At 36.7% G+C, this 15,055-nt stretch overlaps 1 protein-coding gene across 1 annotated transcript in view; it reads left to right on the top strand.

The window, feature by feature from the left end:
• OLA1 (Obg like ATPase 1) overlaps positions 1–15,055 on the top strand; it is a 180,668-nt gene that overhangs the window by 160,089 nt on the left and 5,524 nt on the right. Inside the window, exons 8-9 of the mRNA XM_047722194.1 lie at positions 13,699–13,839; positions 14,530–14,626. Coding sequence (XP_047578150.1) covers positions 13,699–13,839; positions 14,530–14,626 — 238 coding nt within the window. The remainder of the gene's footprint in view (positions 1–13,698; positions 13,840–14,529; positions 14,627–15,055) is intronic.

Raw genomic sequence — 15,055 nt, 5'->3', positions numbered from 1 at the left:
GTTTTACTTATTAAAGTAATCTCTACATCCTATGTGGGCTCAAACTCAGGACCCTGAGATCAAGAGTCACATACTCTTCCGACTGAGCCAGCCAGGCAAACCTGTTGTCCATCTTTTTAATTATAACCATTGTAGTGGTTATGGAATGGTATCTCATTATGGTTTTGATTTGCATTTCTCAATAATTAGTAATATTGAGCATCTTTTCTTATGCTTGTTGGCCATTTGTATATCTTTCTGTGAGAAATATCTGTTCAAATCATTTGCCCATTTTAAATTGGATTTTTGTCCTTTTATTACTTAGTTGTAACTTAAAATTATTATTTTTTAAAATATGTATTCTTGGGGTGCCTGGGTGGCTCAGTCTTTAAACGTCTGCCTTCAGCTCAGGTCATGATATCAGGGTCCTGGGATTGAGCCCCGAATCAGGCTCCCTGCTCTTTGGGAAGCCTGCTTCTGCCTCTCCTAGTCCCTCTGCTTGTGTTCCCTCTCTCGCTATGTCTCTCTCTGTTAAATAAATAAATAAGATCTTTAAAAATAAATAAATACAATAAAAATAAAAGTATGTATTCTGGTTATAGGTCCTTATCAGATGAGTTCCAATATTTTTTTTCTATTTTATGGATTATTTCACTTTCTTCATAGTGTCTTTTGCTGCACAAAACTTTTATTTCTGATAAAATCTAATTTATTTTTTGTTTGTTGTCTGTGCTTTAGATGTTCTATCTGAGAAGCTGTTGCCTAATCCAAGGTCATGAAGATTTCCACATATTTTCTTCTAAGAGTTTTATAGTTCCAACTCTTACATTTAGGTTTTTGGTTTATTTTTATTTTTGTTTGTGGATGTCCACTTGTCTGAGCACCATTTGTTGACTATTCTTTCCCCATTGACTTGCTTTGGTACCCTTGTCAAAAATCAATTGACTATAACACGAAGTCAACAACAACAAATAACAAATAACCCAGTTAAAAATGGGCAAAGGATTTGAATAAACATTTCTCCAAAAAAGATATACAAATAGCCAAAAAGCACATGAAAAGATGCTAGTATCACTAATTATTAAAGAAATGCAAATCAAAACTACAATGAGATATTAATCATCTCACCCCCATTAAGATAGGCACTAGAAAAGAAAAAAGAAAAGAAAAGAAAACATGTCGATAAGGATGTGCGGAAATTGTAACCTTGGTGCAGTGTTAGTGGGAATGAAAACCAGTATGGAGATTCCTTTAAAAATTAAAAATAAAATTACTGTATAATCCAGCAGTCCCACTTCTTGGTTTATATCCCAAAGAATTGAATGCAGAATCTTGAAGAGATATTTGCATATATATGTTCATTGCTTCATTGTTCACAATGGTCAAGAGGTAGAAACAACCCAGATGTTCATCAGTGAATTAATTGATAAATAAAATGTGGTAAATACATACAGTGGAATACTATTGAGCCTGTAAAAAGGAGGAAATCCACTGAATTATTTTTATACCCATGTCAAAAATTAATTGACTAGGAGTGTCGGGTGACTCAGTTGGTGGAGGATCTGGCTCTTGGTATTGGCTGAGGTCTTGATCTCATGGGTTGTGGGATTGAGCCCCGATTCTCAGCAGGGAGTCTGCTTGAAGATTCTCTCCCTCTGTCCCTCCCCTCACTCACACACACACACTCACTCTAAAATAAACATATCTTGGGGGAAAAAAAAAAGACACTTTAGCAAACTTAACATCAAAACCCCCAAATAACTCAATTTAAAAATGGACAAGGGATTTGAATAAACATTTTGACGTATTGCAGCATATCCATATGCAATATAGATAAATACTGAGCATGTTATGCTAAGTGAAATAAGCCAATCACATAAGACAAAAACTATGTGATTTTACTTACAAGAAGTATCTAAAGTAGTCAAATCATAGAAACAGAAAGGAGAATGATGGTTGTGAGGGACTGGAGTTGGGGGAGAAATAGAAAGGTGTTGTTTATTGGGTATAAAATTTCAGTTTGCAAAATGAAAAAGTTCTGGAGATCATTCCACAACAGTGTGAATATAGTTAACATAACTGAACTATACATTTAAAAATGGTTAAGATGGTAAATTTTATGTTTTTTTGCCACAATTAATTTTTTTTTAATCAATTGATGATAGGTATAGGGGCTTATTTCTGAACTCTCAATTCAATTCTGTTCCATTGGTCTATATGTCTAGCTTTATGCCAAAGCCACATAGTCTTGATTATTTGCCACATAATTTTATAGTAAGTTCTGAAATAGAAAATGGTGCATCCTTCAGTTTTGCAGTTTTTTTTTTTTTAATATTATTTTGGCTATTCTGTTTTGGCTTTTCATTTTTCATATGAATTTTAGAATGGGCTTGTCACTTTTTACACAGAAGGCAGCTGGAATTTTAAAAGAATGTATTGAATCTGTGGATAGATTTGGAGAATATTGCCATCTTTTTTTTTTTTTTTTTTTGAAGATTTTATTTATTTGAGAGAGTGAGTGAGTGAGCACGAGCAGGGGGAGGGGCAGAGGGCAGAGAGAGAAGCAGACACCCTGTTCTGAGCAGGGAGCCTGATGTGGGCCTCAATCCCAGGACGCTGAGATCATGACGTGAGCCAAACACAGATCCTTAACTGACTGAGCCACCCAGGCACCCCGAGAATATTGCGATCTTAACAACATTCAGTCTTTCAGTCCACGAATATGAATGTTTTTCCTCTTCAGTCTTTTATTTCTGTCAATAATGTTTTGTAATTTTCTTATGCAAGTACACTTCTTTTGTAAAATATGTTTCTATCTCAGGTTAGTTTTTATCATTTACAAGCCCAATCTCAAAAAGATTTGATACTAAAGTTTTCATCATGTTTATGGTACTGTGTTTCTTTGGCACACTACCACTATAACATATGTGTTGTAAGTCATGCTCTCCCTTCCTCCCACCCTCATGTATACACAGTCTTATTCCTCCTCCACCTCTCCCAAGATAGTAAAGGTTGTTGTTTGACTTTCTTCATCTCTGTAAGTAGTCTAGATATGGAAGTCTCATTTCTGATACCATCTCCATTCTTAAAAATATATATATATATATATATTTGTGATAATTAAGTCAAGATCTATGGCTCTCCATATAAATATATGTTTTGATTATAGATTGCATCAACCTGGTGTCTTCTTCTTTGTACAAAAGTGGAATGAAAGATAGTTTATCTTAGAGCACAGGGGCCAGAAGTAATCTCATATCTATAGGATCATAAAATAGTTGAGAAGTTTTTCTTGCAGCTAACAGAGTTTCACAGTCTCAAGCTACAAATATTGGTTTCATACCTCATGACCACTGTAATCACAGGATATTTCTATATGTAATGTTTAAAGCTAGAATGTAGAAATGCAAAGAAAAAGAAAGAGATTAAAAAACTGGCTATCAGACATCAGAGTACAAAGTGTTGTCAGGGTTAGGTGCAAATCCCATTTGCAGAGATCACAAATCTAGGTTTTCACAGGTGGTCCAGAAACTGTATTTTGAGAAAATTGCTCTATAGTATCAAAAATGTACCCTGCTTGGGACCATCAGTATGAACACAAATCATAACTTAGTAGCCTTGAAGGAGTAAGAAGCATGAGATTCGAGGAACATCTTAAAGTTTGAGGTGCTTCTTTTGGTTCATTCACAATAAACCTGGATGGTTTAGACTTGAATTATAGTAGTTGAGGTCACAGATTTAACATGGGAATGAAAAAAAAACCCACTACCCTGTGAATTTTATATAGCCTTACCTAAATTAGGTATGCTTCCCCCATATTCTATTAGTATGGTTTTCACTTTGCCATTGTAGCTAATAAACATGCATCCTTACAGGGGTCAAGTCAACTGTAGTTCACTAATTTCTACAGGTTGACTATGGCAGAAGAACCAGTAACGAATTAACTTTCAGCTTAATTCATTCCTATTCATTAATCCACCCAGCAGCTAATGAGCATCTGCTTATGCCAAGGCACTGTTGTAAGTGGTGCTGGGAGTATTGCAGTGAACAAAATATTTTAAAAGTTCCTTGCCCTAATAACTGGGTAAGTATGTTCATCAGTGCTGGGTGGAAGACCATAAACATTAAGAAGAGCAGTGCTATGAAAAGTCTATGTGAGGGAATAGAGAGTCACAGAAAATGGGGAGGGTTTTTCTTTTTCTTTTAAAGATGGTGGACAGTAGGGGGCACCTGGGTGGCTCGGTTGGTTTAGCCCCTGACTCTTGATTTCCGGTCAGGTCGTGATCTCAGGAGTGTGGGATTGAGCCCCGTGTTGGGCTCCTCTCTGAGCAGAGTCTGCTTGTCCCTCTCATTCTCCTCTACTCCCTGTCCCCACGCATGGGTGCACGCTCTTTCTCTCTCCCTTTCTGTCTCTCAAATAAGTAATATCTTTTTTTTTTTTTTTTTTTAAGGTGCTGAACAGTAGCATTTAAACAGAAAGGTTTTAGCACTTGTTCAGTTTCTGGCTTATGCCATAAAATGGTAATTTGCCATCTGAAAAGGATCGCCTACTCATTGAACTTTAGAGTTGTTAAGAACAACAGAACTTTCTTCTGATGAAATCTGATGCGGAAATTCAACATATAAGAGTGATGTAGCTGTGATTGAAATACGAAAGTGAAGGGTCCTTCACCTTCATTGTCCTTCCTTCATCTCTGCACCCTTTCCTTTCCCAGTACCTTGGGAGCTTCGTTGGGGAACCCAGAACATGTGGAAAACTACTCATCAGTTTGCAGATGAGTAAATTAAAACTAAGAGACCTTAAGTAGCTGCCCGTAGTCAATTAGCCAGTGATTAGTCTAAAGCTCTTTCCGTCTTAACCATTTAGAATATGTTTGAGCATCTGTGTCCGTGCTGTGCTAGGAGAGTTCTGTGGATATATCCATGAACAAAGAAAGACAAGTCTCTGACATCAGGAAGTTTTTATTATAGTGGGAGGAGATAAGAAAATAGGCAATTTGTAAGGTGGAGTGTGTCCATGTGGACGCACTCTGTCCATGTGGAAGCTCAGGGAAAGCTCTGCAGGAGCTGGTCTTAAGTAAAAATTGGAGGTTTCACCAGTTAAGAAGAACTGCACTCATACACTTAAATGAAGAGAACCCTAAAATGCAGTCATTATCAGTATCCGTTGCTTTCAGCTATAAATAACAAAGACCATCCTAATACATAATAGTATGTCTCTAGGGTTGTTTAATTTTGTGTTCCTGGTTTTTGCTTTTGTTTTTAAGATTTAATTAATTAATTAATTAATTAGACTGAGAGAGAGCATGCCAGAGGGGAAGGGCAGAGGCAAAGGGAGTGGGAAAGAATCTCAAGCAGACCCCCCTCTGAGTGCAGAGCCTAATAGGGGGCTCTATCTCATGACCCGGAGATCATGACCTGCAGTTAGATGCTTAACCGGCTGAGCCACCTGGGTGCTCCTCAGTGTTCCTGTTTAATTCAAGGTTGTGGTATTATTGGGAAGAAGGGTTTTTCTCATCTTTCCCCACTTTGATTCTTTTGGTCACAAAATGGCCTCTGGAGTTCCAGGGGTAATATCCAGACATAGTGTCCAGTAGAGAATCCCTTCTTTTCACTGTTTCAAAGCCAAAGGAACCATTCAGAATCTTTTTCTAAAGCCCGTAGGAGGCTTTCCTTCATTCCCCATTGACCAGAACTGGTTCGCATGCCCATTCTCTAACCAGTTGCCAGCTAAAGAATGGGATTACTATGATTTACTCAGACTAATTAGGATTCATCCTGCTGTTTCCTCCTGTTTATTCATTGAAAGGTTTTGTTTTTTTTTAAACAGCCTTTTTGCTGAACATGGAAAATATTCCCATACAGTTGTGACCTGTTCATCACATAGAGATTAATTGCATATATTATACTTTTTTAAGCACATTAAGTGTTTAAGAAATCCTGGAGTCACAGTGAGCCAAAAGTGTTAGGATAAGTATATCCCAATTGCCCTAATTTGCTTTAAGGTTGCCTGCTTGTCATAACACCTATCGTTTCAGTTTCCGTATAACCTTCCAATTACTCCTAGAGTCAGAAATCTTGTTAATCCTTGAAATGGAGTCTGAAACCCGATTTTCATTTATTTGCGGCCAAAGGAATGCCCATTTCTCTAGGTTTTATTCCCTTTTATATACACACATGGTTGGATGTATACAAATGCCATTTTGTTATAGTGCAAAATGAATGGAGTTTTTCAGACAGTGGTTCTGTGAGGTCCTTATAGGGAATAATTTGTAGCATAATACTCCATTTACTTGATAAGAATTTAAATTTCACAAAGTGCTTTCCGTAAGAGTCACTTCTTATAATTTGAATCTAGACTACAAAGCTAACTTACTACAGATGTTTTTCCAGGTATTGAAGCTTATTAGACTAAGACAGGTGTAATTATGTCTTATAAAATAAACTGTTGACTATATAGTAATGCTGTCTAAACTTATTATTTTTATTGTTTTTTAAAGATTTTATTTATTTATTTGACAGGGAGAGATCACAAGCAGGCAGAGAGGCAGGCAGAGAGGCAGGCAGAGAGGGAGGGGGAAGCAGGCTCCCTGCTGAGCAGAGAGCCCGATATGGGGCTCAATCCCAGGACCCTGAGACCATGACCTGAGCCGAAGGCAGAGGTTTAACCCACTGAGCCACCCAGGTGCCCCTAAACTAATTATTTTTATTGTGAATCTGAAACTTCTTCAACATTGCAGGGGATTCACAGCAAACATTAACCTCACACTTCCTGAAATTCTAGTGCCTTTTTTCTCCTCTGGTTTTGAACCTAGAGGATGTAAACAGGAACTTTTTCATTATCTCATTCCCCTCATATCAGAGGGATAGGTGGTCAGCATGAGCTCAGTTATAGTCGGTCTGCAGAGTTATCTCAGACACATTTTTGTCCTTTCAGTTAATGTGCTCTTATTTTCAAAGTCCTTTAGTTCAGTGCCTCTGCAAGTTTGACATGCCTATGAAGTGCCTGGGGGTCTTGTTGAAATGCAGATTCTGAGGTTCTGTGTTTCCAGGAGACAGCCAAATGACGTGACCACACTTTGAGGAACAAAGTTATATTCATTATCCGGGACAGTTTCCATGAAATCAGACAAGAGCAGGGAAAGTTGAAGTCTGTTATGTACATCGAAGCTGGGGATCTCTTTTGGAATAGGGATTAGATTATTTAGACACTCTTCAGTTAGACAGAGTTTACTTTTTTTTGGTATTTCTTCTTTCTTCCTCCTCCCCGCCCCCTGCGCTGCCACTAACTTCCTTCATAGCTCTATTCTAATAACTTTAGTCAAGGAATTCTGAAGAGTTGGTAGTTTTGGATTTTCTAGAGCTCATTTTTGGCCTTGAATGAATATTGTTTATAGGATATATATTTCAGTTTGTACATTGTATATTAATTTTAGTATTAATAATTCTAGTGTTACTTATTGTCATTTGTGAAAGAACTGAATTAATGTTTATGTCATCCATAGAGGATGATTTTATCTTCCATAGTCGTATTTCTTTTTCTTTTAAAATACTATAAATTGACATTAATTTGCTGTGATAATGTTTGGAAAATGGAAAAAAGGAATGTGATATCTTAAAGTCATTCTTTGGTACTCTGGGCAATTCTAATAGAAATGAGAGTAAACCTGCAAGGGAAGAGACTAGAAATGACCTCAGTGTTTTTCAGGGCCCCCTGGATTTATGGTACATCCATACCATGAACAACAAGAGATGAACTAACTTAGTAAATTCTAATAACGTTGACTGAATGGTATTAAATCACTAAATGAACCAGCCCTAAATTGTCCTTTTTATAAGTTATATCATTTTCTGAATATTGACATATAGTTCTTGCCAACAGTTATATTCAGTCAGAGGCAAGTTGTCACTGCTGATTTTTTAAAGCTAAGACCTAGATTCACACAGAAAATTATGTAGGTTGTATTTAAGAATCTAATACCATATGTAACAGTTTTAAAGATGTTAAATACAGTTTGATATTACAAACTAGGATGAACAGATTTGAGAGAGTTTTAATGTTCAGCAAAGATACTCTAAATGGTAATATAACTTGGGTTTTGTCCTTGGTTGAGCCATCTTTAAGAATTTTTAGAAAATATAATCAGAATTTAGTAGCTAGGAGGTAGTTCAATGGCTAGATGGACATGAAGTGTAGAAAAAAGTTAAAGTTCTTATTAAAGTATAAAGGTGGTTTGGGGTTTTTTTTGAAGTTGTGTTTAAGTAATCACTATACCCCAGGTGGGGCTCCCAACTCATGACCTCCAGGATCAAGAGTCCCATGCCTTCCGACTAAGCCAGCCAGGTGCCCCTAAAATATGTTAGAGAGAACTATCTCAGGGGGTTATTTTAAGTTATAAAAATTTAGTTTTATGTAGAATATCAAATAGCACCATTGGGATTGTCCTATTTCCCACTAGAAAGGTAAGTATTGTTTTGTGAAACCTGTGTCAGTTTGGATATGTGTATAAAAATAATATGTCTGTGCACCGTATGTTTGAATCAAGTGTAAAATCTATTTCTTCCTGTGGATAATGTTCAAAAAAAGTTTGAAAGCTGTTGTATTAGAACACAATAGAAAGGAAGACTTAAGTCCAGTATGGAGAGCTTTGAGTTAGGATGGTGGTCTGAACCAGTACAGGAAGCTCCATTCTTGTTCCTAATGTATAGAAACACCACCAGAGAAAATAACCAGAAAAGGGTGGTCTTGATATGGTGTGGTATTTTTAGAACACACAGAAGGACTTGAAAGCAAGTAAGGGATTTTCTAGGTGCCGAAAACAAAGAGGAAATTCAGTGAGAGTAGAGAGTGAAATCAATAGAATATGGCCCTCAGGGGAAAAAAAAAACCCAACTTATATATGGCCTAGAGGCCTTGGCGGTCATAGGAATAAGTCAAGGTAGAGACCCCAGACAGACTGCAGGTGCAGGAATGAGGCTCACTCATAAAGCCTAGAAAAAGTGATCCTTCCCATGCTCAGATGCTAGAAGGCTTCCCATTCCCACCCCTTCTGAACAAAGAAAGAAACTGTACTGTCAGGAATTAGAGACTAGGACGGCACTCTAAGAGGCAGGGGGCCTTAATTTGCATTAGCAATAACCTAGTGCAGAAACACTAAGCCTTTAAGTGATCCAGAGCCCACAACCCTCTGTAGGTCTTTTCCTGGAAGAACAAACACAGAACTAGCCCACAGATACATCTCTAAACACAGGGGTCAGCAGACCTTTGGAACTTGACTGCTGCTGCCAAATGACTACACACCCCAGAACAGCACGGCACATACACAGGAACCATGTTGAGAGAGGCTGCTAGTGGATGATTAATGGTGGGAGGCGGAGTTTTGCCCAAAAAACCAGAAGTAATTAAGGCAGCCCAGAAAGAACTTATAAATTAATCTGTTTAAAATATGGGAAGGGACTTAGAATTCATTAGACAAGTAAAACATTACTTAAGAGCAGGTAGATTTGAAAGAGAAACAAATAGAATTTTTAGAAATAAAATTAGGGGTGCCCGGGTGCCCAGTCAGTTAAGCATCCGACCCTTGATTTTGGCTCAGGTCATGATCAGGATCATGGGATTGAGCCCTGTATAATGTTATGCTCGAGATTCTCTCCCCCTCTTTCTGTCCCTCCCCTACCTCAAATAAATAAATAAATTTGGGGGAGGGGGAGAAATATGTGGACATGCTTAAAAAAAAAAAAGTAAAATTAGCATCTGGGAAAAGAAATACAAACAATGTAAATTAACCTTAGGAAAATCAAATTATGGAATCTGGAATTTCAAGATTTGCTAAGAAGGTCAGATTATAATAGCAAAGGTAAGTTTGAGACATGATCTTTTAGAAATCTAATACTAATTTAATATTAAAGATCTCATTCTGCCAAACAGTCTAACCTCACAACCTGCCAGTGTATGTCAGAGCATCATCCTTTTAGTCTTAAAACTGGCTGTCCCTGCTTTGTCCCCTTCCTATGGAATCATTACCAGAGAGAAAAATACAACTAATGGCAATTCCTCTTTCCATTTGTCATTCATAAGACTTTAGGGAAATCAACGTGGCTCTGGCTCCTTATCAAGAGAACAACGGATTCCCTTGCAATAATCTGTTTGTATAAATTTGCAAAATGAATATTATCACAGTCTTTACAGTTTAACTCTTTGGGAGTGTACTGTTTTTACTGTTTTGTCTCCCCTCAAATAATTTAATATTCTATGACAATTTCATCATCATTACCATTTTATTATTTTGGTCTCTAACAATTGGATGGGTTTCTTAGGCATTTGCTAACATTTGTATATGGAGATTATTATTCAGTCACTTTAACAGAATGTACTTGAAATTGTTTCTCTAGTAGTGGTACTGAGCTCAACTTTCATTTTCCATATTCCTCATGTGCTAGTAGCACACATTTTTAGATAACTAACTATAGTTTGGGATATGGTTTGTAGCAATAGAATAGACATTTTTCTGCAAAGGTAACTGGTCCCAATGGGGTTCAAACTTGTGATCTTGGCCTCATTATCACACTTTTGTAACCATCAGACCTAATAGATATATTATATGTATTTCAGTCTGTAATCTCGAAATTGAGTGCTATTTTTTTTTTTTATTACCCAAGGTTTATTTCAGATATGTAATTAAAAATCACTTTGGGACATTTCTCACTTTTGTTTGATAGTAAAAGTAACAAAAGTAAAGCAGACAGCCAAAGAACCTAACTCACTTTTCATCTTCCCTGTGTTTTCTATGACAGTGAAAGTCACAAAAGTGAAGCTTTCAGGCAAAGAGCCTAACTCACTTTACGGAGAGTGCTCCGGTCCCTTTTTCTTTTAGTGAGGCTATAGCAGGTCTGATGTCAGTCACTTTAGAGACCTTTAGACCTCAGTGCTCATTTATTGCTAAAATGTACCAGCTCTGCTTCTGCATTATGAAGATCATCTGTCAACACTTTGAGATATTCTCCTTTGTTATTAAGCTTGTGATGCTCTACACTGTCAGGTTTTTTGCCAATTATAGTTAAGGTACAATGGTGTATTCACCAGATCAAAGTCTCACATTGGCGGTAGAGGAATGATTTGTAAGTCTTTATTCATCTGAATTGTACAATAGAACACCTGAGGAATGCAAATAATCCCTCTGAGGACTCTGCAGGAAAGGCTGTTAAAATGACAGGGTAGAACTATTGTTATTCTGAATTGGTGCTTTAGCCAAAGTAATTATTTCTTATCTTGTTGTTTCATAACAGTTCTGGTTTTATTAGTTATGTTGACCATATTTATGAAACAAAATGTGTATGATATTTTTATATTATCCTTTTACCTCGGCTTGTTTTATTTCATTTTCACTGAATTGTATTTGGTATGGATCTCTCTCTCTCTCTCTCCATACATACACATGCTTGATTCTGACTTGTAAACGTATGTTACTAATCCATATCATTTTGTTTGAACAGTGTAAGTCTGTAAAGTAACTAAGAATCTCATAATGTTATTATAGGCAGAAGTATCAGTTTAAATTTTCTCATTTTTTGGGTGCCTGAAAGACTCAGTCTGTGGCGTGTGCGACTCTTGATTTCAGGGCTGTGAGTTTGAGCCCCACGTTGGGTGTAGAGATTATTTAGAAAAATAAAATCTTTTAAAAAGTAGCAAAAATACAAACAAATTTTCCCTTTTTCCTTTAACCTGTCCTTTATAATTTTGGATAGGAAAATATCTGGTTTGGATTTCCTATTTTAAAGGACACACACTTTATTCCAAAGTACATCTTAGGGATTGGCCCATTCTTTCAGGATGTGACCAAAGGAAAAAAAATATTATGAAGATCAGAAACTACTGATAACATTAAGTAAGTAATTATAGGTTAGCCTTATATAACAAACATGTGCAAACTATTATGCGAATTTTTCATTCCCTTATCCGATCATAAATCCTACTTGGTAGGCCGCATTCTTAATTTTATAATAACTGTGATCCCCTGTCATTTTCTTTGATAGGTGAGTTTTGGTGATTTTGTGGTTTAGTTTTTGTGTTTCTTTTCCCCTATTGTGACATTGACATTGATTAAAGAACTCCTGCCACAATTTTTTGTCATAATAGCTATTAAAACCTTGGTGTAAATGTGGGAGGCTTATAGGATTATAGAAGATTATGGTATGCATTAATATTTTTAACATAAGTTTCTGTGAAATTTGTACTCACTTCCGTACTAAACCCTATTCCAGAATCATAGGCATAGGGGCGCCTGGGTGGCTCAGTCAGTAAAGTGTCTGCCTTCGGCTCAGGTCATGGTCCCCAGGTATTGGGATTGAGCCCCCTTCATTGGGGCTCCCTCTTCATCTGCCCCAAACCCCCCCAACCTTTTTCTCTCTCTCTCTCTCAAATAAATAAAATCTTTAAAAAAAAATTTTAGCAAAATCATCTATAATTATCTGAGAATTAAAATTAGTAACAGTAAATACTGTTATTATTAACAGTAATAATCATAATGGTAATGCTGTTTACTCTGCCAGGCATTAATTTTCCAGGTTCATTACAATATAATGTGTACTACAAATTATCTCCATTTTTAATAGGTGAGGAAACTGAGGTTTAGAAGGTTTTGATAACCTGGCCAGGAATAAAGAGCTAGCAAAGTAGTGTAGAATCAGAACCTGGTTAATGTGTTCACTACACTTATTTCCTTTTTTTTTTTTTTTTTCTAAAGATTTTATTTATTTGACAGAGAGAGATCACAAGTGGGCAGAGAGGCAAGCAGAGAGAGAGAGAGGAGGAAGCAGGCTCTCTGGCAGGCTCCCTGCAGAGCAGAGAGCCCGATGCGGGACTCGATCCCAGGACCCTGAGATCATGACCTGAGCTGAAGGCAGAGGCTTAACCACTGAGCCACCCAGGTGCCCCTCACTACACTTATTTCATTTATATTCTAACTACTGCTTTGCCCAAATAACCCATGATCTGGAAGGGGGAAAAAAAAATCACTCAGTAACATCTTTTTGGGTAACAACTTGGTGTCTATTCCCTAACTGATTGTGCTTTCCAAACCCTTTGTGATTAAAGGAATTATTTCCTCCGCATAAGTAAGAACAGTGTGGATACAATCAGCTAGGTTTGTAAATGTGCATTTCTGGATGTGTTTGTTTCGATTAGCAAAAATCTCCCTCAAAGCCAGGTACAAATGTAAGCTCTTATTAGTCCAAGAGGAAGCTGACCTAGGCATATAAAATTCTGGGTAGAACAAATGATTTATTTGGCAAAAACTCTTCAGAATTAGCTGGCACTTCTTAAGCTTGGTTCTTGTACAAGCAGGACTTAATGTTTTTGCTTCTTAAAATTTTACCTTGTAGAGTAAGGAAAATAATAAATCATAAGATTGAGGTTTTCAAGCACACAGGTGTTGATGCTGAGCAAATTTAGTATAACTTTAAGAAGTTTTATAATATTTGTATAATGGTTCATATAGATACTGTACTAAAGTAAAACTAGATTTTACAGTAAAATCTTACAGCGTATACCTGAAGCAGTTGCTGCCTGTTAGTGCCTTGACCTTGGAAAGCCATACACAAAAAGATGGCGTCATAAAACCGTGCAGTTCTTATGAATATGTATGTGCTACTTGATAATAATGAATGTGGTACAGTCATGCATGCACTACAAGATAATGTTGTGCCCTTTTTTGTCTACAGGTTGATAAAAATTAAAGAGTGGGTGGACAAGTATGACCCAGGTGCCTTGGTCATTCCTTTTAGTGGGGCCTTGGAACTCAAGTTGCAAGAATTGAGTGCTGAGGAGAGACAGAAGTATCTGGAAGCGAACATGACACAAAGGTTAATTAGCATTCATTTTCCCTACACTTTATTATCAACTATTTCCTTGCAGTAATTTAATTGCTTGCGCTGATAGAATAATAAATGACAGAGTAATTACCATTATAAAGAGGGAATCTTCTCCTTTCTTTACCATGAGACAGAGTGAAAAGATTTATTTTAAATTAAGTTTTTAACTGTCATCTGTCATCTCTGTACAGTGTTTTAATTATAACATAGGTATTAGTTATGTATATTTTTGAGAAGGAATGATCGCCAAAACTCTTTCGTCATGTTCAGTGGGGGAGGGGAAAGAGCGAATCAGTTGCCTTAATTTTTTTCTGAGTAACACTAATATATTGTTTAAACATTGGATTTCAATCAAATAATTTTGCTTTCATGACCCACGTCCTGGAAATAAATAATATTGGAGGAAAATAGTCGTAGAATGGGTAGATCAAATTTTTCTTTTTTTTATAGTAAACAATTCAAAATGATATATTCAGACAAATATAATTAAAACTAATTTTAGAAGGGATTTTTTTAGAAACAGTTATATGCATTCAGGCCTCTTCAAGTGTATTATGAAAGATGAACGGTCAGTTACTAATATCTTGAACATTTCTGCTTGAAATGAATAATTTTAGCTCTATACTGATCTCTGACACAATCAAGTTATATGTTGAGTGAATTTGTTTCATTTTATTTCAGCGCTTTGCCAAAGATCATTAAGGCTGGGTTTGCAGCACTCCAACTAGAATACTTTTTCACTGCAGGCCCAGATGAAGTGCGCGCATGGACCATCAGGGTAAGATTCATACTTATTCATCAGCTATATCCAGTTCCACACTATTGAATTCAGATTGATATCACTGACTTTGAAGTTTGTCATGGTGGCGGTTAGCTAGTCATTACAGATGAGGTTTTTGTCCAGGATAACTTTAATTATTTGTGAGCTGCTGAACAGTGAAAGTGGAGCGGCATTGATTGAGGCAGGTAACAATTGATTCTGCCTATTACATAGTCTGAATTTCTTCATCCTGTAGAATCTGTCTACCCTCCTCCTGTGGTCAGAGATAAGACGCACCAGTATTGTGCTTGCTTAATCTGTGTGACTGGGTTTGTCTGCAGTGAAATTGATGTTGCTTTTCATTTTGTATTCGCTAAGTTTGTTTGGGTTGCGGGTGGTTCTTTCCTCCTTTGCTTTGCTCGGATTACATTTTCAGCAATAAAAGCA

This window comes from Lutra lutra, chromosome 3, assembly GCF_902655055.1.
Source record: "Lutra lutra chromosome 3, mLutLut1.2, whole genome shotgun sequence".
NCBI classification, from domain to species: Eukaryota; Metazoa; Chordata; class Mammalia; order Carnivora; family Mustelidae; genus Lutra; species Lutra lutra.
This window is presented reverse-complemented; position numbering and strand designations above follow the sequence as displayed.